A 19,837-nucleotide genomic window follows, 5' to 3' on the forward strand; every position below is an offset into this window, starting at 1 on the left:
AGTCATCAGCTTGGAGAGAATAACTTAGGGCTATCACCCTGGTGCCTACCTGGACAGTTACTTCCTCAGTGTTGGGAGCTCAGAGAGTACCTGTTGTGTCCAAGTTGATTATTCACAAGGGCTATCCTGCACATAGTACCCTACGTACTCAGGGTAGAAGACTCATCCCTGAAAAGGTCTGTTCTGCCTCCCACTTGCTGACTTGTTCCCCCCAGACTGCAGGCTTCCTCTACTGTGACCGCCGATTCTAGCCACATCTCCTTCACCGTTCATCTGTAGTACAGGGAGGGGCTATCTCTGCCTCTCCTACTCCCCTGCTTTGGCCCTGCAGGCGGGGTCCATTGTTTGGGCCCGAGGCCCATTGTGTGTGGAAGGGAGCCTCATTGGCAGGCAGCCGGCATCAATTTGTGATTATGTGCTCTCTGTCTTGATTGGCTGGTTGTGGTCTGTGCTCCCAGGGTCCCGGGACACAGAAGTTTGTGCAGCAACTTTTTCCAGCATGAAGTGACTTGTATCCAGGCTTCAGAGAAGAGGTTCATCCATCTGGCCAGGATGACGCTCTGCGGGAGCTTCCTGGGTGCGTACCATCCCCAGCCCCTTGCACCCCTCCCCAGGCTGTTCATAGTTCTGCCAGGATACCCTGCCAGTGCTCAGTGTTCTTTTCTGGGCTGAGAAAGTGATAGACATGTACTCCTCTTGAATGCCAGCCAGAGACCCTGGGGACATCTTGGGTCCCTTTCGGCAGAAGTGCTGACAGCACAGAACCCTGTGAAAGCCTCACAGCTTACCCGTGGTTGGAAGTTGGGTGGATGGTGGGTAGTGGGCCTGCTAGTATCTTTGTTTCTCTTTAGGACTGCTGGCTAGCAACTGAGGGAGCAGTAGCAGCAGCCCCTGACCCAGGAGGCTGGGAAAGTGGAGGTGGACCGTGACTTCTTATGTCTTTGTGTGAACGGGAACATCTATACTGGTCTTTTTGTGTCTTCTTCTGCTAGCTACACCCTAATCACACGCACAGTCGCAAGGCATGAGTGTGCATGTGTGTGTGAGAGTCTCATAAACTGGTTGCCAAATGTTTGCGAGTGTGAGACAAGCACACAAAGTCAGCCTGGAGTGTGGGTAAAGTGGCTCCTGGTTTTTGTTTGCTCCATCTGCCAGGGCCTGCCTGGGGCAGCGCCCCCCAGCCCTCAGCTGTTCTATACAATATTAATGCTGACCATCTCGGCTGCGCACACAACGCCCTAATTGTCGCCGGCAGCATTAAGGCAGGCGCCCATCTGCGGGAAGCTTTCAGAAGGAAACAAGAAAACCTCACCCCCAGCTGGTCACTGGAGAAGGTGGTGCCAATTACAGATGCAGAAAGTTTAGAACAAAATTACTTGAAAGAGTTTTTATGAAGCAAATGAACTGACACTTGGAATGTCTGTGTGCGGATTTGCACAAGTAATTACACCTTATTTGAAATGATCCTACCAGTTAAGCAACAATTAAGTCTGCTCTCTCAGTGCACACAAAGCACTTTCCGAGTGAGCCGGCAGCAGTCATAGTTTAGCTTTTCAAATCTCTCCGTTTCCTCCCCTGAAAAGTCTGTGGACCCACCAACCCAACAGAAATTGTTTACCTGTAGATCTTCCCGAACTCAAAAAGGCACGTGCAACCTGCCTTCAGATTTTCATGAAATAAAGCTTAAAGGAACAGTGTGCTGTTGAAAAAAAAATGTTTTACGAGTCTTAAAAATTCTGGCAAATCTAAGGAAAAAAAAGTTTTTAGATTATACCTTGCTGTTGTCACAAGCAGGAGCTGTTTCAGTTGGTAGTACACTTTTGGAATTGCTCTGCCTTGCTAGGCGAACTGGCAACTGGGGACCTAGTGCACACCACGGGCTTTGGCGAGTAGAGAACAAAGGCCAGCTCCGTGGGGGTTGGGGGTGTGGGGGTGTGGAACGGAGGGAGCGCTGTCCAGAGTGCTGATCAGTCTGCGGCACGCCTCCACTCTCGCTCAGCTCCTTTCAGGGTCGAAGGGAGGTTATCAAACCCCAGAGTTGGCTGGAGAAATTCTCCACTCTGCTTCTTTTCTGGAACCCCCGCTTTGTTCTCCAATACTGTCAGACAAAGATCTTGAATCTTTACTCCTCTAACCAGCTTGAAAACCCTCTACATCTCTAACTTACCAGATAGGTTGCGAGTCCTGGGCTCTCCCTCGCTACCGGTTTGTGATTTCCCTGCACATTCAAAGTGCAGCCCCAGGCAGGATTTGGAGCATATTCTAGTCCACTGAGCTAAAACTCTCGAAGCTTGTGGCTGCTCGAAGGGATAGGAGATGCTGACAGACTGAGGTTTGTGCAAAAACACTTTCCATTCCCTCAGAAAATAATGATGCCCCACAAGGATTTTTTTTTTTTTGTTGCACATATTGGCTTCTCTCTTTTGTCTTCTCTGTTTTATGTTATTTCTTAAGTTTGATTATCATGAATCTGAATTAAATGGCTTTCCTGGAGTCTTCAATACTGTTGGGTAGTAAGGTTAATTCAACACAGGCTCTCCCTTCTACTCCACCTTCTCCTTATAACAATGGCACACAGTGCCACCCCGAGCCTGCATTCTGCCGATAAGGCTTTAATAGAATTTCTGAATGCTAAAGGTTTAGGATGTAAAATATCCAGCTCTGACAGCTTGTTCAGAGAAGATAGAGGTGGATTTTCAGGAGTGCTCTCTGCCGAATGTGTCCTTTTATGCTAATGGATAGGAGTTCACGAAAGAATGGGAAAATGGTAGGCAATCATTGTAGGACACTCAAATGTTCTCCCTGGGCTAATTAATATTTCATCTTGTTTGACCACTGCAGGTTTGCGTTTGTTTCATTTTTGCTTGATCTAAATAAGTGCCCCCATATAAATTTTGTGTTTTACTCATGTGTGTAAGAAATAACATACTTAGCTTGCGTTTTGGAACAAAGCTCCTTGTTTTATGTATAATATATGGAGAATGAACTATGTGTTAGAAATAATTGTTTGTGAAAGAGAGGCTTCTGCTTATCTATCCCACAAGGTCCTTACAACCTGCTCTTCTTGCAAAAGCTAGCATACTTGCTCTATCTTATTCAGACTTCTGGCGGCCCAAGCCTACCTATGATAATCAAGCAGGACATTGTATTTCTGCACAACTTGCCAGGAAATAATGTTTGTTTTCTATTAAAACCTGAAATACCTTTGTGCCGTGAATGTTCTGTTTTCTAGATGTGGCAGTAGTGTCGTCTTGGGATCTTAATTTGGTTTTCACTTTTGTGTTTTCCAGTGCAATTTCCAATTCTGATTTGTCAGTATGAGGATAAGTTTTTGGGGAAAAAACTAGGGTACCCTAGGTTTCTCTCGAGGTTGTTCCTGTATTCAGCTCTGTAAATTAGAGAAAAACTGAGAAGTGGCAGATTGGGAAGTTGGCAGGCAGGTTGTATTTCTAGGGTGTGTGTCCCAGAGACTTTTCTTCTTGGTGTTTTTGGGTGCTTCTTACAGACAGTGAATTTATGTTTCTAGGGTTAGGATAGCAGTGCTTAGAGATTTTTTTTAGTACTCTTTGGGAGACCTTTAGTATCAAAACATTAAAACAAAAAGGGAAAGTGTAACAATAATAAAATCTTTTCTGCTCTGTTCCTTGTGAGTGTACTTTACTGTTTCAATCTTTGATGCCTTAGGTATCATTCCTGAAAAAAAAATTCCACCTTAATTCCTGGTACTTCCACATGAAGATGAGCCCATATAACACTTTTAGTTCATTTGAGAAATAAATTCTGCAATCCATTTTTATGATGGGAGGTTGTATTCCTAACCACCAATAAATATTGTAAAGCACTTTCGCCAGAGCCATGCTAACCCAGGGCATCTGTCATTCCGGTCGCTGCTATTAGGAATTATTGGACTGAACCACTGGCAGAAAAAGAAGAGGGGAGTGAGCATGGTTGGCAGAATGTTTCTTGCTCTTTTGTGTGTTTTACGTTTGATAAAACCCAATCATGCTGTATATTGATTATAGATATATTTAGGCAGATATGGGCACATTCTTTGGTGAGGCTCAGAACAGAAAACAGGAAGTCTATTGGTCTGGAGCACCTCTCTCCTTCAGTTTGGCAGATCCATCTTTCTGATGTTATACTGTAAATTTATTTCACCTCAGAGAGTAAACAGATATATTGGAGCCCCAAGGGTTCATGGGTAGCGTATTTACAAAGGAGCCTCCTCCGCCAGCCCGTGCCACCGCTGCTAATGAGAGCGGTCATTAAGTAAATGAGACATCGCCTTTAGCTGGCTTAGGAGTTCGCACACTGAGGGGAGAAGATATTTAATTGAAACCCACACACAGGCTTCCCCACACGTGACTGCGGTGAGGGAGGCAGCTGCCTTCCCCTCCCCCGTCCTCCCCCCACCCCCCCATGTAAATTTCATGATTGCTTTCCGTGATGTCATTTTGAAAGAGGACAGACAATAGCTGTGGGGAAAGGTAAGTCAATGTTATGTTCTTTTGCTGACAAAGGCAGATACCCAGGGCTTAGCTTTTCCCCTTGGACAGAGGGGAGGGCTAGAGCAGAGAGGATTTCTAAGAAGGCTCTCTTTGCAGAAAAGCAGGTTGGGGGATGTCTTTTTAAATTGTTCTGAAGGACAAGGCTTTCTTCTCCCTGTCTGCCTGGGCTGTGTGTTCCTCCTCTTTCTCTGCCCTTCCTGCATTTCTGAGATTCTCATGGGCATGTTGTGTGCCTAATAGAAAAGGCATTAGGGGAGGAAGACACTGTGGATCAAGACAAGAAACTTTATCTGTATTTCTGGAAAAGGAACACAGATGTGCCTGGGCCATGGGACCCAGAAGCTCTGTGTCCAGAAAGGATGCTGACCTCATACGCAGGTCTATCTGAAGCAGAGACTTGGAGCTTGGCTGTTTCTTGTGGGACACACACTCCAGGTACCCAGAAGAGATGATCCTGGGAGCATTTTGTCTTCTTGTCACATACTTCCAAACTTCAGGAGCAACACCCAGGGAGCGCTTGTCTGTGGGATCCACGGGTAGCGTTTGGTTTACTGTTCTCAGTTCCTCCTGTGTGTGTTTGTGTGGTTGGAGTGTGTGGTTGTTTGTAGTGCCAGTGTAACTGGATTTTCATATCTAAAACCAGGAAGTCAGTTTGAGCTTTGAACACGGGTGCCGTTGCACACAAATGTGCCCTAGAGGACTTGGCTCTGTTCACGAGATTTACATTCTTTATGAATCAGGATAATAAACAAGTATAAGGAAGTTTGTATGTCAGTGCCGTAGCTACCCATTGCCGGCTCCTTTCAGACATGGATGTTGCCTTGTTCCAATATCATCTTTGAATAAACGGACATCATTGGCTGGTAAAGCTGGTTGTTTAATTTCTGAAATGAAGCTTCTGAGAAGTGGCTTGAAGATTGTGTATGTTTGATCTTGAGGCATTACATGAGTTTGGTCAGACTGTGTAGCTATAAAGTGATAATAATAATAATAATAATAATAATAATAATAATAATAATCAATTACTGGGACTATTTACATTGTTCTTTTGGGAGAGGAAGAGGATGAATTTTGTCCCACTGGCTTAAAAAAGAATCTTAGCCCTGAGGGTATCTCTGAGACTAGTGGCCAAGTGAACAAAAACAGGAATGTTCTAAGGCACACTTAGGAGGGGAGCATCTAATTGGCGTTAAAGAGATGTGCTAGTTTCTCTGAGGTGGCAACAGTGTGGGGTGCTGGGTCCTTACCTGACAACCTGTGTGTGTGTGGGGGGGCTCCCTTCAGCACCAGGTTCTTTGCCACTACGACCTCTTCCATTGACCCTTGACTGTAATTTTTACCTAACTAACAATTTTGTTAACAAATTGTTAACTAACAATAAATAAAAGAGTGGAAAACAAAGATTACAGTCTTTTGCACCCAGTGGGATGCTGTTGTCAACTGAGGCATGGTCCTCCCCCTCCCAAGTTGTGTTGCTTGTGCAGAAGAGGGCAGTTTTGTCAGTTTACTTTCATAAAGAAAGAAGCAGCTTTATGGAGTCTTTTGTAGAAAGGCTATCTGACTCCCAGGTACTTTGGTGATGCTAGACTTCAAGGAATTTGTTGATCCAGAAAGCTGAGCAATAATAGTGTTCGAGAGTTCAAGGATCTGTAAGCTTTTTCATCCCAAATCAACCTGCTTTCCATGCTCTTTAGAGCACAGAGCCCGGCCGTAGTTCTGAGAATTCCTCCAGCTTCTGTCTGAAGAACAGCTGAGGGTATTGCCTGCAGGCCTCAGGGTAATCCTTGGATATGTAGATTCTGTGTTCTCTTAAACTCCCAGGGGTTGCATGAGGAAATCACTCTCTGAGAAGACCCTCCTCACTTTTGGAACTGCAAAGTTGTTCTGTGCTCGTATGGTGGCAGTTTCTGCTTAAATACTTGTGAGTGTTCAGAGATGTCAGGAAGAGCTGGCAGGGCGTGCTGGTATGAAGGTGCAGGCTTGACTGCTGTGGGTCACTGACCTGGCCATGTTGATCAGGTCACAGGGCTGACAAGGTACTGTCTTTAATTAGTCCTCCTTTGGTCCTGGTTATCAAATGTGATGGCGATATGGGTGATATTGTACATGAGCATGTGACCCAGGCACATAGAAAGACTGGCTCAGAACCCAGCAGGCCACCTTCTGGCATGGCCAGGCCTAGCAGTGGCTGGACTGTTTGCAATGCTGGTTTGCATGATCCAGCCCTGGATGAGCACGATCGAGAGGAACCTACAGACTGACAAAGTGCCAGGAACCTATTAGGCCTCCAATAGCTGCCTACTGTAAGGGAGCAGATGGTTAGGGAGTGAACCCTTCCTAGATACACTAATGTGAAAGGTAACTATGCTTTGGAAAAATAGATTCTTTAGGTTAGAGCAATCCTACTACCTGGGCTGGTTCAGGAGGTAAAGGTGGGTTCAGGAGCAGTCAGAATACCTTGGTCAGCACTGGACCCAGAGTGGCATGAGATAGGGAGTCGAGAGGTGGCAGAGGTGGCTGCTTCCGGTGGCCCTGGCTCATAGGTACTCTGAACACTGGTATCGACTCAAGTATTTTGTGTTCCACTGTCCTAACCCTAAAAGACCAGTGCAGAGGCACTGTTAGTTCGCTTTTCTCTGTGGATACCTGAGCAAATCTTTTTTTTTCTTCCTTTTTTGTCTTAGGACTGCCTTTCTGCTTTTCCTGTGCACTTAATAATCGAGTAATCAAAAGTACATTGGTTACAGATATAATTTTAACTGAAATTTTTGTGGCCCAAGTTTATAGGAAAATTTGAGGGGACAGCATTAAAAGGGTTTTGAGGGGGAAGACTGAGCTCAGTTGAAGAGCAAGTGCCTAGCAAACACAATATCCTGGGTTTAGTGCCCAGCTAGCAGACCGAAGGGGTAGGGGTGTGGCTCAATTGTCAGAATGCTTGTCTAGCATGTACGAAGGTCTGGGTTTGATCCTCAGTACTGCATAAACTGGGGTATGATGGCATACACCTGTCATCCCAGCAGTTTGGGACTAGAGACAGGAAGATCAGAAGTTCATGATCATCCTTGACTACATAGTAAATTTGAGTATAGGATATGTGAAACACTGTTCCAGAAAAGAAAAAAGAAAGAGAAAAATGGTGTCTTTATTTGAAAGGAATAGAGTAGCTGTTATTGCTGTGCCCCATGGACTTCCTGCTTTTTGAAGACTGCAGACTGTCCACTGCTCAGCTGAGAGCAGGTTCTAGGGTCCCGAGTAGAAGGTACTCATGTTCTTGCATATTTTGTGTTCTCCATACATGTTAACTTTTCCCAAATGGCACTTGAAAACAAGAACAAAACCATGTGAGAGGCGTTTTCATTTGAATTAAAATGTCTGATCTCAGGGTTCTGCAGATTTAGTGTTCTCAGAAGCCACTCAGTGCAGTTTTAACTCACCTCTCCTCTTGGCAAATGCCTTTAGGAGTGAGTGTGTTTTTCTTGTTAGACCAACTTCATTTATTGCTTCATCCTTTTTTCATTTATAAAATTCAATGCTATTTTAAAAGGCAGTAATGACCATAGCTCAGAAAATGTTTTATTCTTTTTAATGCCGTTGTGTATATATGAATCTTTGCCGGCTTGCATGCTGCATATGGACCCTGGGAATCAAACCCTGGTCCTCTGGAAGAGCAGCACGTACTCGTAACTGTTTGGGCCATCTCTCCAACCCCTTACTTTTGGCTTTGTGAGTCATGGTTCCTCTGTGTGGCCCTAGCTGTCCTGGGAATTGCTATGTAGAACAGGCTAGTCTTGAACTCACAGAGACCTGCTTACCTCTGCCTCCTGAGTGCTGGGATTAAAGGCAAACACCACCATGCCTTGCTTCAAAGTTTTTTTTTTTTTTTTTTTTTTTTTTTTTTTAATCTGCTCAGTGAAAACATCTGCTTGGCTCTGGATTAGTCCCACTCTTAGAAAGAGAAGAGTTTGTCAGATACAGTGTTGGGCTCTTATGGCATCCCTCTGCCCAGTAGCTTGCCTCATCTTCAGGGATATGGGTTTGTGTACAGGCCATGATGAACTGGGTTTCAGTTTGTATAGATATGTCCAGGGAGAATTGGGTCCACGTGGGACTGTGGCCTGAAAACATTGCCCGTGCCAGGAGAGTACAGGTAGACAGACAGGGTTTTGAAGGGCCAGTGTGAATATGCAGAGGCCACCTAGGGTCACATTGAGCAAGATGGCTGGGCAAGGTAGGAATTACATCACATGATCCAGGTGTGAGGAGAAGGCATGGGGATACTATGTGGTCTGAGCTGTTGGTGGGTTGCTTGTGTACCTGACTCCAACCTGGTGGTATTTAGCACTTTATAGAATGGGTATGAACCCCAATTATCATTGATCAAGAGCTAGAATTCAACTTTTCCTATAGAATCCCTGAAGGTTTTGAGAGTTGTGACTGGGGCTGGAGAAATGACTCAGAGGTTAAGAACACTGACTGCTCTTCCAGAGGTCCTGAGTTCAATTCCCAGCAACCACATGGTGGCTCACAACCATCCATATGGCATCTGAAGACAGCAACAGTGTACTCATATTCATAAAATAAAAATAAATCGAGAGAGAGACACACACACAAAGACTTGTGACTTAGCACAGGGGCTATGATTTTGGGACCTGTAGACACTGCTAATCCCTCACACTGGACATCCTTCTCTGTTGCTTGTCAGTCACTCAGGAAACAAGGCTTCTGGAAGTTATGACGTATTTGTATTTTCTCCAAAACTTTCCGTTCACTTCTGTAGTGAGCACTGTGCATCAAGTCTGGAAAATTAATGTCCACTTTTTCGTAGTGCTAAGCCTGAAAATCTGCACTGGGCTGTTGCTGAATAGAGACGTCACTTTAGAGCATGGTGGTAAGTTCGTAGGCAGGACGCAGCTCCATATTAAATTTGCCTCCTTAGCCAAATTTAAATTTGAGCAGGGGTCTCAGAATCAGAGGAACTGGGATGGAAGGAAGAAAATGGAGCTATTTTAAAAACTATTGCCTCATGGTTCTTCAAGGCAAGAAAGAGAAGAGGTAGAGCCTGTTCTTTTCTGAGCTAGATTGCTTGACCAGGAGAGTTCCTGGTATTTGTGGGTTAGAATACCAGTCTCCTTACAGCTGCCTGTTTAGTCTTAGTGCTAGACTTTCTGAGTAATTCCCAGACTACCACATGTGGTTCTGGACTCAATCTGCCTTTTCTGTCCTGAAGAGAAGAGCAGAGCCTATGCTTGGCCTCAGGGTACACATAGTCATTTTGTGCTTGGTCTCAAAAGGTGTTTTGGTCATGGCTCAGTGAAGCCAGATATCAGCCTTGTTATCTACCACCTGCTTTCCTAACCTAACCAACTCTTCCTGGGAAGCTGCAAAGGGATGACAGGAATTTCCCCTGGGGCTGTCCACAGCCTTGTAGCCTGGCCTGATCAAGGTGTCAATCAGGAATGAGGTCTACAGTGCCTCTGAACAGGTTGATTGTGCTTCTTTCTTCCTCCTACCTCCTTTGGGAGCCACTTCTTTCTAGAGTTTCCACCTTTACTGTTCTGAGTGGGTTTTGCATGGTGGCTGTTGAGGCTCCAAGAGTATCTTGAGTTCTATCCAGCCTAGTGCAGGTCAGAGATGAGTGTAGAACTCTCTTTGTGACTGAGTGGGTCAGAGTGGTCCTACGAGTGTCTAGGCACTTGGTTGGGGCTGGGACCTGGTCACATGGCAGTGCCACTATCCCATCCACTGCTGTATAGAAGCAGTGTGACACTGACTATTTGGGACACTGCTGCCTGGGTTGGACATCCTTGTTCTCTGTTGGCAGCCTCCAATGACAGGCCGCCTGAAGAGCCAGTCCTGTGATTTGGTTTGAAAAGTCATTATTACGGCAGAGCAGTTTAGCTGTTGTTTTTGCAGCATTGGTAAGGTTAAAAGAAATAATGATAATAATATAAGAAAGACTCAGTCATAGTTACTGCCGGCAACATGCTATTTGCATTTTTAAGGAAACATTTCTTTGAGACAGCCTGGGTGAAAGGTCACTATTTGCATATAAATGAAAAAGAAAGTGTGTGATGTTGGAAGTTACATCTGTATTATTTTCTCAGCAGTGAGCTGCTGTTGGAGAGATTAGGGGACATGGCTTGCATTTGGCTTTTATTGAATAGAGAAAGTACTAGCGGAGGCTGATTTAGAAGCAAAATAATGAGAAATGTGCAAAGCTATAGAATTCTGGACTCCCCTACCCCCACCTCTCTTCTCTTCTCTCATTTTCACCTAAACTCAGCAAAAGCAGGTCTGTCTGCTCCACTCAGCAAGTATTCTACTCTTTGGATCTCAGCTTTATTAAACCAGGAAAAAAAAAAAAGAAGAAGAACAAAATTTGCCCCTGGTCTCCCTCGTAACCCTGTTTGTTTCCTGTTAAAAGCTATTTTGTCCCCAGACTTGTCCACTCCTATCCACCAAGATAGTGCGGTCAAAAATGTCTATTACTCTTCTAGGGTTGGAAGGGTTGGGGAGGAAGGCAGTGTAGTTTTAGAGCTTCAAGGACTCCAAGCAGGGATAGCAAAAAGGCAAGGGTTCAAAAGAGTTCTGTGTGGGTGGAGGCAGCCATGCAACTTCCATGAAACCCTCAGTTTCTTTCCTCCGCTTATACTTTCGGGCTACCAGACTTTCTAGTCTGGGATGATTCCTGGCTTTTTAGAAGGCCGGAAGCAGAGTTCCAAGCAGCAATTCAAAAAAGACCAGAGGAGCTGGGCCTTTGCAGAAGGTTTGTGATTTGGAGGTCAATGTATTGTGAGGCAAAGAGGTTGTGCCTGAGACTCCCCTGCTTTAATCTTGCTTCTTTTCAGAGAACTCTACTGATTACTGATAAATTATTTTTCTTATCCACGTAAATTAAAATTTTGGTTTGTTTTTTTTTTCTCTGAAACAAATCCAAATCCACTGAAGTGTTTCAAGTATAGAACAAAACCATTTCTTTTGAACCTCTTGAGAGTTCGCTGCTTGTGATCCTGGCAGGCAAAACCCTTTTCCCCTTTGCTTAATTTCCAGACCCTTGAGGGGTCCTGGGGTCTTATGGTGGTCAGTTTGAAATAGGAAGGATTCCCATGATATGTCTTTCACGATGGTGAGCCATTTGAAGAGCCCTTCAGTTTGGGTTTGTTTGATGCTACCTGTGATTAAACTTGAGTTATGTAGGAACGTCTCTCTCTCTGCCTGACATGTCAACTTCACACTCATTCAGGTGGGCCATCCCAGAGAACCCCAATGTTACTCTTTTCCTTCTGCAATTAATTAGTATTTAGACACTGTGGAAGCATCCTTTCCCCTTAGACTCTCACTTTGTTAATTTTTGTTGTTGTTTTTAAAGATTTACTTATGTATTTTATGTATATATGTGTTTTATCTGCATGTATATCTGCATCAGATCCCCTGGGACTACAGTTATAGAAAGTTGTGAGCCACCATGTGAGTGCTGGAAATTGAACTTAGGACCTCTGGAAGAGCAGCCAGTGCTCTTTTTTTTTTTTTTTCTTTTCTTTTTTTCGGAGCTGGGGACCGAACCCAGGGCCTTGCACTTGCTAGGCAAGCGCTCTACCACTGAGCTAAATCCCCAACCCCGCAGCCAGTGCTCTTAACCACTAGTGCTCTTAATCTCTTCAGCCACTTCTCCAGGTCCCACAGTTTGTTCATTTTAAAGGATATCTGTAAAGTATTTTGACCAATGAATCATTAGCCTTCCTTTGATGGGCAGATCATTCCTGATTGGCCAGTACATGCTCCTTACCTCCCCACCATTTTCCCTGTTCTCTCTTCTTGCTCTATGCCCAGAGTATTGTGCTAGAGAATAGTGAGAGGCTAGCCTGTAGCCCCAGTGCCACAGTAGCCCACGGTAAAATGTTAGGATAAGGTCATTGTCCCAGTCCCTAAAGTCTAAAGTGAGCTGTGGCTAGCTTTGCGGTAGCAAGGAAAGAAGATGAAGGATTGAGATAAAATGTAGGAAGTGTTTAGCCTTTAGAATACATCAAAAAATTACATCAAAATAGCTTAGAATATCTTTAGAGTAGAATAGGTATAAGCTTATACCTAACTCTAGGGCTTAGCTGCACATCCTTGTTCTGCAGAACAATTTCCGAATGGCTTGGATGGCTACCTCTCCAGGCAGGGGTCTGCACGAGCAGGTGCAGGGATGCTGCTGTATGGCTGGTCGATCATCAGGCACGATAGTCTAACCTTCTGCTCAGATGCAGATTAACTACTGATGTGCCTTGACACTGCTTTGGCAGAGGTAGAAGCGCATCTGTAACTATCTGGGTCATTGGACTTCCTGGCTCGCAGAAGCAGCTGTCTCTCTTGGCTCATGTTGACTGCACGGAGTTACAAAGGTCCCTGGGCAAGAATTAGGATAGTCAGGCTTCACCTGCTGTCTGTGGCCCATTCCACAGCACTTCATCATCTTTTTGTTTTAACCCTAGTCCAGAATTCCCTGAGTCATTATGGTCTATGCTGAATCTGGACATAAATTCCCAACCTGGGATCAAAAAACCAAAGGTGGCATGTTGAGAATTTTGCACTGCACAACAATCCCTAGAGATAACCCACAAATTGTTGGCCTTCAAGACCTGGGACTCAAACACCTGTGGGGGAAGTTTATCTCTTCTGGGCAATCCCTGTTGTCACAATGTTATTTTCAAAAATATTTATTTATTTTTACTTTATATATATGCGTGTGTGTGTGTGTGTGTGTGTGTGTGTGTGTGTGTCTCATGTACATGCCTGGTGCCTGCAGAGGCCAGAAGAGATTTTGAATCCACCTGGAACAAGAGTTAGGGATGGCATAAGCTGCCATGTGGGCACTGGGATTAAAACTAGGTCGTTTGCAAGAGCAGCAAGTGATCGTAACCATTGAACTATCTCTCCATCACCCAGAATATTATTTTTCATGTAAATATCCACTTGATTCTCTTGAAGCAAATCTAGAATCTTCTTCCTAAGCAGCCTCATACTGAAAACTGAATCCTTACCTTATCTTTCAGTTCATTGTGTGAGAAGCTGGTTTGGGTTCCTTTTAAATCTTTTATTCTCAAGGGTCTTGAGCACATAAGGCCCTGTAAAGTGTGTCTTCCTCTCTAACTAGGCAGAAAGCCCGCATTTATGAGCCTGTCCTGTTGATATAGGAGATATATTGTCTCCTTCAACAAGGCTGTAACTCTTAATCCTTCTAATAGTGCCTTCAAATAGTGCCACTCCCTTGTGACTAAGCATTTGAATATGAGCCTATAGTAGATATTCTTATTCTAACCACCACAGATATCTAGGACTAGAATTGTTATGTTAGATGGTAACGATAGTTTACCTCTGGAGACTTGGGGTGGGAGAGATGGCTCAGTGATTTATAACACTCTTACTTTTGCAAAGGACTTGGGTTAGGTTTACAGAATCCACATGGTACCTGGTACTTCACAACCATCCCTAACTCACGTTCTAGGGATCTGATGCTTTCTTCTGAAATGTGTTGGCACCAGGCATGCACATGGTGCACAGACATAGAAGCAGGCAAAGCACTCGTACACATACAAAAAAGCCTAAATCTAAAACAAAACAAAACGAGACAAAGTACCCTCAAAAAACCTTGAGAATTCCAAGAATAGCTTTCAAAGAGACTGTTATTTTACATTTCTGTCAACAGTAATGAAGAAGATTTCAGTTTCTACAGATTGGAACTCCTATTCGTCTGGTTTTGAATTTGTCATAACCATCTTAGTGAGAGTTAAGTGATATCCTTACAGTTGATTTACATTTAACTCATGACTAGATGCTGTGTTGGGGTCTTTTCATATGTATATTATCCATTTATATATTGTCCTTAGAGAAATGTCTTTTCAAGGTCTTTGATTTTTTAAGTGGTTCATTGTTTTATTAAAGAGTTATCAGAGTTTTTTTTTATTCTCAACACAAATCCTTTACCAAATAAGTGCTTTGCAAGCATGTAGGACGATTTTATTGATGGTATTATTTGAAGACAAATGGTTTCGACTTTGATGAAAGCTGTCTTGGGGTTTTTATTGTGATAAAACACCATGACCAAAAGCAGCTTGGAAAGGAAAGGGTTTGTTTTATCTTTCAGTTCTCAGGTTCATACCACCACTGAGAGAAGTCAGAGCAGAAACTTAAAGCAGGAACCTGGAGGCAAGAATTGAAGCAAAGGTCATGAAAGAGTGCTGCTCACTGGCTTGTTGCCCGTGGCTCGCTTAGTCTGTTTTCTATACCTCAGGACCACATGTCCAGGGGGTGGCACCATCCACAATGGGTTTGGCCCTCTCATATCAATGACTAATTAAGAAAACGTTCCATAAGCTTCCCATAAGCTTTCTTTTTGTTTTTTTGAGACAGAGCTTCTCTGGGTAGCTCTGGCTGTCCTGGAACTCTTGATATAGACCGGGCTGGTCTTAAACCCAGAGATCCACTGACCTGTGCCTTCTGGGTGCTGGGATCAAAGGTGTGCACCAATGCTGCCTGGCCCTGTAGGCCAATCTTATGGAAGCATCTTCTCAATTGTGGTCCCCTCCTCTCAGATAACTCTAGCTCGTGACGAGTTGACAAAAAGCTAACCAGGACAAAATCTAATACACACACACACACACACACACACACACACACACACACACACACACACACATCTCTGTGTGTGTGTGTGTGCACATATATTTAAAACATTTATTTATTTTTATTTTATATGTATAGATGTTTTGTATGCATGTGTTTGTCCAGCTGATTCATGTAGTGCTTGCAGAAGCCAGAAGAGGACGTTGGATTCTCTGGAACTAAAGTTACAGATGATTGTTAGCTGCCATGTAGATGCTGGGAATGGAAGCCAGATGCTTTGTAACAACAGCAAGTGTTCTTAACCTATGAGTCATCTCTCCAGACCTATATTATTTTTGTTATTGTTGTTGTTTTGAGACATGGCTTTTCTGTATAGCCCAGGTTGGCCTTGAATTTGTAATCCTCCTGCCTCAGTCTTTATAGTGTTGGGATATAAGCATGCACAGTTTTGGTTTATGGCTAGTACTTTTGGTGTTGTATATAGGAAATAAACCTTTGCTTGATCCAAAGTCAAGAAGGTTTTCTTTTAGGGTATCTAAAAATTTTAGTTTTATAAGTCGGTCTGTGTTATATTGCGAGTTGCATTTTTTTTGCACTGTATGAGATCTATCTTCTTTCATTTGAACGCCAGTTGTTTCAGTACTTTTATTAAAATGGTTATTCTTTCTACTAAATCACTCAAGCACCATTGTTGAGTATCTACCGATAAAAATATAGTTTACTTTTATACTTTTGAGTCTATCTCATTTATCTACATGTTCACTCTGTGAGGATACTATATTATCTTGGTCACTCTAGTCCTATGGTAAGCTTTGAAACAGGGAAGTTTGAGTCCTTCAGCTTTGTCTTTAAATTTTTTGTTTTAAATAAAAAATTTGTTTTGGCCAGTCTATATTTCCTGAACTGCCATGCGAAGTTTATATTTATTTTGCCAATTTTTGCATACAAACTAAAATTTAAAAAAAGTCCAATCATACATAAAATAACATCTGGAGAGATCAGGAGTAGTTCCAGTGACATCCAGAAAGCTTTGGTCACATGAGCAGCAGGAAGTTCAGAGAGAGAGAGAGAGAGAGAGAGAGAGAGAGAGAGAGAGAGAGAGAGAGAATATGGCTTCTGAAGTCTACCTGGGAGACCAGGAGAGGCTGGTTAGGCAGAACCACCACCTGCCCCTGGGAACATCACCTGCTCCTGGGAGGACGTGGTCTGTGTTTGGGAAAGGTGTGACAGGGAGTGAGGTCCAGATCAACTGTGCTTTACAGATTCTCCTGCCTCTGCCTGGGGAAACAGGTTCAATGCTTTAGAAGAGTGGGTGGCACCAATACTCCTAGGGTCCCTCAGCCAACAGCCAGATGGGACTGATGTACTCAGCTGAGAGTCAAGCTCTCCAATAGGGGATAGAAGGGTCAAAGGGGCTTCTTTAAAGAGAGTGTTCCCTAAGTGGATCCCCCATCCCTCAGTGTATCTGTTGTGGTCCCCAGAGGTACAAGCTCCCCAGATAGTTTGGCTTGAGTCAAGGTGATCCAGGAAAAATCAATTGGAAGTCTTGGGGAAAAATCATAGCAGTTTTGTCTGCATTGATGTTGTACAGTGGGGTATCAGATACTAGACACGAAACAGGGACCAGCAGGTCAGTTTTTGTGTTCTTCCTGGGAATGCTGCTCCCAGATCTGGGTCTACAAGACAGCTGAGCAGAAGGATGTGGGTACCATAATCTGGAGAGCAACTGAGCTGTGATATGACTTTCTCCTATCTTGTATTGGAGGTCTTGGTCTTGTTAAGGATGACTGCCTTCCCTGTGGCTCGGGCTGAGCATCCCTGGTTGCTTTGCTGAGATTTTTTTTGTTCCACAGAATTTTGTAATTGTGGATCTTGGATCCCTGTGGAACAAATACAGAGGAGGGCTCTAGGTCTCCAGCAGAGATTACAGTAAACACCCTATCCTAGCCACAGGATAATGTTTCTGAACAGCATGTTCTCTAGTATGGAGGCTGTTTACGTAGAGGAATAGGAATCAGATGAGCTCATCAGAGACCTAAGAATCTCCAAATAGTCCTGTTTGCCCAGAACCTCTTCCTTAGTCAACTTCTGATGGCAAAGATGGTGAGAGTGACAACATCAACGCTTTTTTCAAGCATCACTAAGGGATCTTCCAAATGTTTCTTAATCTTCAAGTAGTTAGTCTCACTTTGTGTACAAAGGTGTTAAGAATTAGAGGGCAAGGTGACCCTGGAGTCAGGTGAGCTTGAACTGTGGACTACTTGGTGATACAACTGTGAGTCTGTGGAAAGCATAGCTGCTGGTCTCCACACTCCTGGGTAGGGCTCTCCTCAGATTGGCTGGTCCTGCATGCTGTTGAACTTAGTACATGACCAGGGCTATGGATTTTATAGAGTCTAGACAGTAGACTAAAGGTATAGTATGCAAAGTCCATATGGCAGGACCTGGCCATATGTAGGTCCCAATGTAGAATAAAGGGGCCATATGAGGACCCCACACTGTTGACTCCTTGTAGTGATTATTACTGTTGCAAAAAACTTCCTGGACAAAGGAAGAAAAATGCTGCTTTCAGAACCTTTTATACAAAGTTCTGACATGGGTGTCAGCACTTTGCTTAACTGTATACTCTTTCTCAGGGATGTGAGGGAAAGCCTGTGTTTGCTCTTGCTCTGAAATGCTTCATTGGTTTTGTTACTTCTAGTAAATAAGAGACACACTTTGGGGAGTAGATGATTTTAAGGTCTTGGTGTGTTGCTGTGCCAATGTGGTGTCTCAGGCTGACTTAAAACAGTAGTTCTTGGGCTAAAGGTTGTGGAGAATCCAAAAGGGTCGATTTCCAAATTCTTAGGAATGGTAAGGTTGTGGAAGTGCCATGTACTGCTCATCTCTCCTCACACAGAACACTTTTTAGATACATATGCAGGTCAAGCTAAGAAGCAGAAGAGACCTACAGGAAACTCCTTAGGACAGGTAGCTTCTGGGACACCTTTCATAATTTAGACTAAATACTTCCCTCCAGTTGTCACTAAGCCATGTTCCAGTCACCTCAAATGTTTGTGTGTGTCCTTATAACAAATAATTCTGATTGAGCCTCATGAACCAGTCAGTGCACAGGCTTCTATAGCAGGTTCTCTGGGACAGATATTCAGAATCAGAACCCTGAGCCTTTTAGGATTTGGTTGTCTTTCAGTTCCTTAATGGTACAGTGGAGACACACATGTCAGTTCCCATAAAGAGTACCTAATGGCTGGCACAATTCTTGATGTTCACTTATGAAGTCTTCTAAGTATGTACTCTTTCCAGTGGTGCAAAGCTGCATAGCCTCTTCCTCCACATGGTCCCATTCTTAGACACCTTGTGTTGTTGGAGGCAGTTGCCTAGTGGTTCACAAGCACTAGGTTCCTACTATAAGGGTCAAGGGTGTGTGTGTGTGTGTGTGTGTGTGTGTGTGTGTGTGTGTGTGTGTGTTGAGAGAGACAGACAGAGACATAGAGATGAGAGATATAGAGATATAGAGATGAGAGATATAGATTAGATATATAGATCATATAAATATATCTTTGGGAAGGTATACCTGATACCTGCTCAATGATGATGACCATTAATTTCCCTCTATAGATGGGACCCAGAGACCTTGAATTGTGAGAAAAGTCCTACAGCTCACTTCTTTATGGTCAGATGAAGCTGGTCCTTAGCATTTCCTCATAGGGAACTCACAGTTCTAAGAGAAGAAGGGAGTCTTCTATGATTTAGGATGTGCCAAGTCTTATAGGATCACTGTTCCCTTGAAGACGTTGTGCCTTTGGCAGCTATACCTAATTTATTCTTTGTCTTGGCTCATGAAAGGACTCTGAGCCCTTTAAGGGGATGGAGATATTTTCAAGGAACAAAAGAATGGTCATGATACAGAGTTACTGGCCAGGAGTGGTAGAATTCTGGATAAAAACAGCTTTGGGGATGTATCCCACTAAAAATATGTGGTAATGGCGAGGAAGATAATATTTATGATAACATGTGCTCAATCTGCCTTTAGCAAAATCTAAACACATTTCCTAGGAGAAGAAAGCAGAATGTAGAAATACTCATTTCCTGTTTTTATTGTTGGTAACTAATGACCTTCCTTTGAAACTCTGCAGCATAGAAAGCAGGTTGTCATGGAGACAGGGAATGACGTTCAGGGAATAGGTACACAATGCATTGCTTTGTCGTGTCCAGCTGATATATTCAGCCTCTGCTTAGATGTGTGAATTTATGTGAATTATGAGAATTAAATATTAACTGTAGGCATTGCCCTGGAGAGAAGTAAAAACCAGGAGGAGAAAATACACTGAAAACAAGTAACGAGTGCTAGTGGGGTGCAGGGCTCCTTGTGAGAGGCCATGTTATCAGAGCTGATCATGCCCACTGGATGGACTTCACTTTCCTCAGTCAGTGGGCACTTGAGAAGTTGAATGACATAATATACATTTTACAAAAGCAAATGGATCTGAGCTGCACATTCTTTTGGGATAATAAAAAAATGTAGTTATGACTGCACTACTCACTCACTGGTCAGTTAGTTTTCAAGTCCCCCAATGCCATCCTTGTTTTCAAAGTGGATCTCATATGATCCACACCAGTGCCCTGAGTTAGAACAGCAATTTTGGGTGTCTACACTCCGTGACACATGTACAAAACAGCTATCAGAGGTGAGACCATGGTGTAGACCCTCTGCTTCTAAAGAG

The 19,837-nt window shown here is 43.6% G+C and overlaps 1 protein-coding gene across 10 annotated transcripts in view; it reads left to right on the top strand.

The window, feature by feature from the left end:
• Positions 1-526: 526 nt before the first annotated feature.
• Positions 527-19,837, top strand: part of Myt1 (myelin transcription factor 1) — a 64,276-nt gene continuing 44,965 nt past the window's right edge. For 3 of the 10 annotated variants that reach the window (XM_063284256.1, XM_063284257.1, XM_063284258.1), the window contains exon 1: positions 4,656-4,943. In XM_063284256.1, coding sequence (XP_063140326.1) covers positions 4,868-4,943 — 76 coding nt within the window. In that variant the 5' untranslated portion in view covers positions 4,656-4,867. Of the gene's footprint in view, positions 578-4,070; positions 4,944-19,837 lie in introns of those variants that run through there. The other 7 variants (XM_063284249.1, XM_063284251.1, XM_063284248.1 and 4 more) reach the window with 7 other exon arrangements.

The sequence above is a fragment of the Rattus norvegicus genome, chromosome 3 (assembly GCF_036323735.1).
Source record: "Rattus norvegicus strain BN/NHsdMcwi chromosome 3, GRCr8, whole genome shotgun sequence".
Lineage (NCBI taxonomy): Eukaryota > Metazoa > Chordata > Mammalia > Rodentia > Muridae > Rattus > Rattus norvegicus.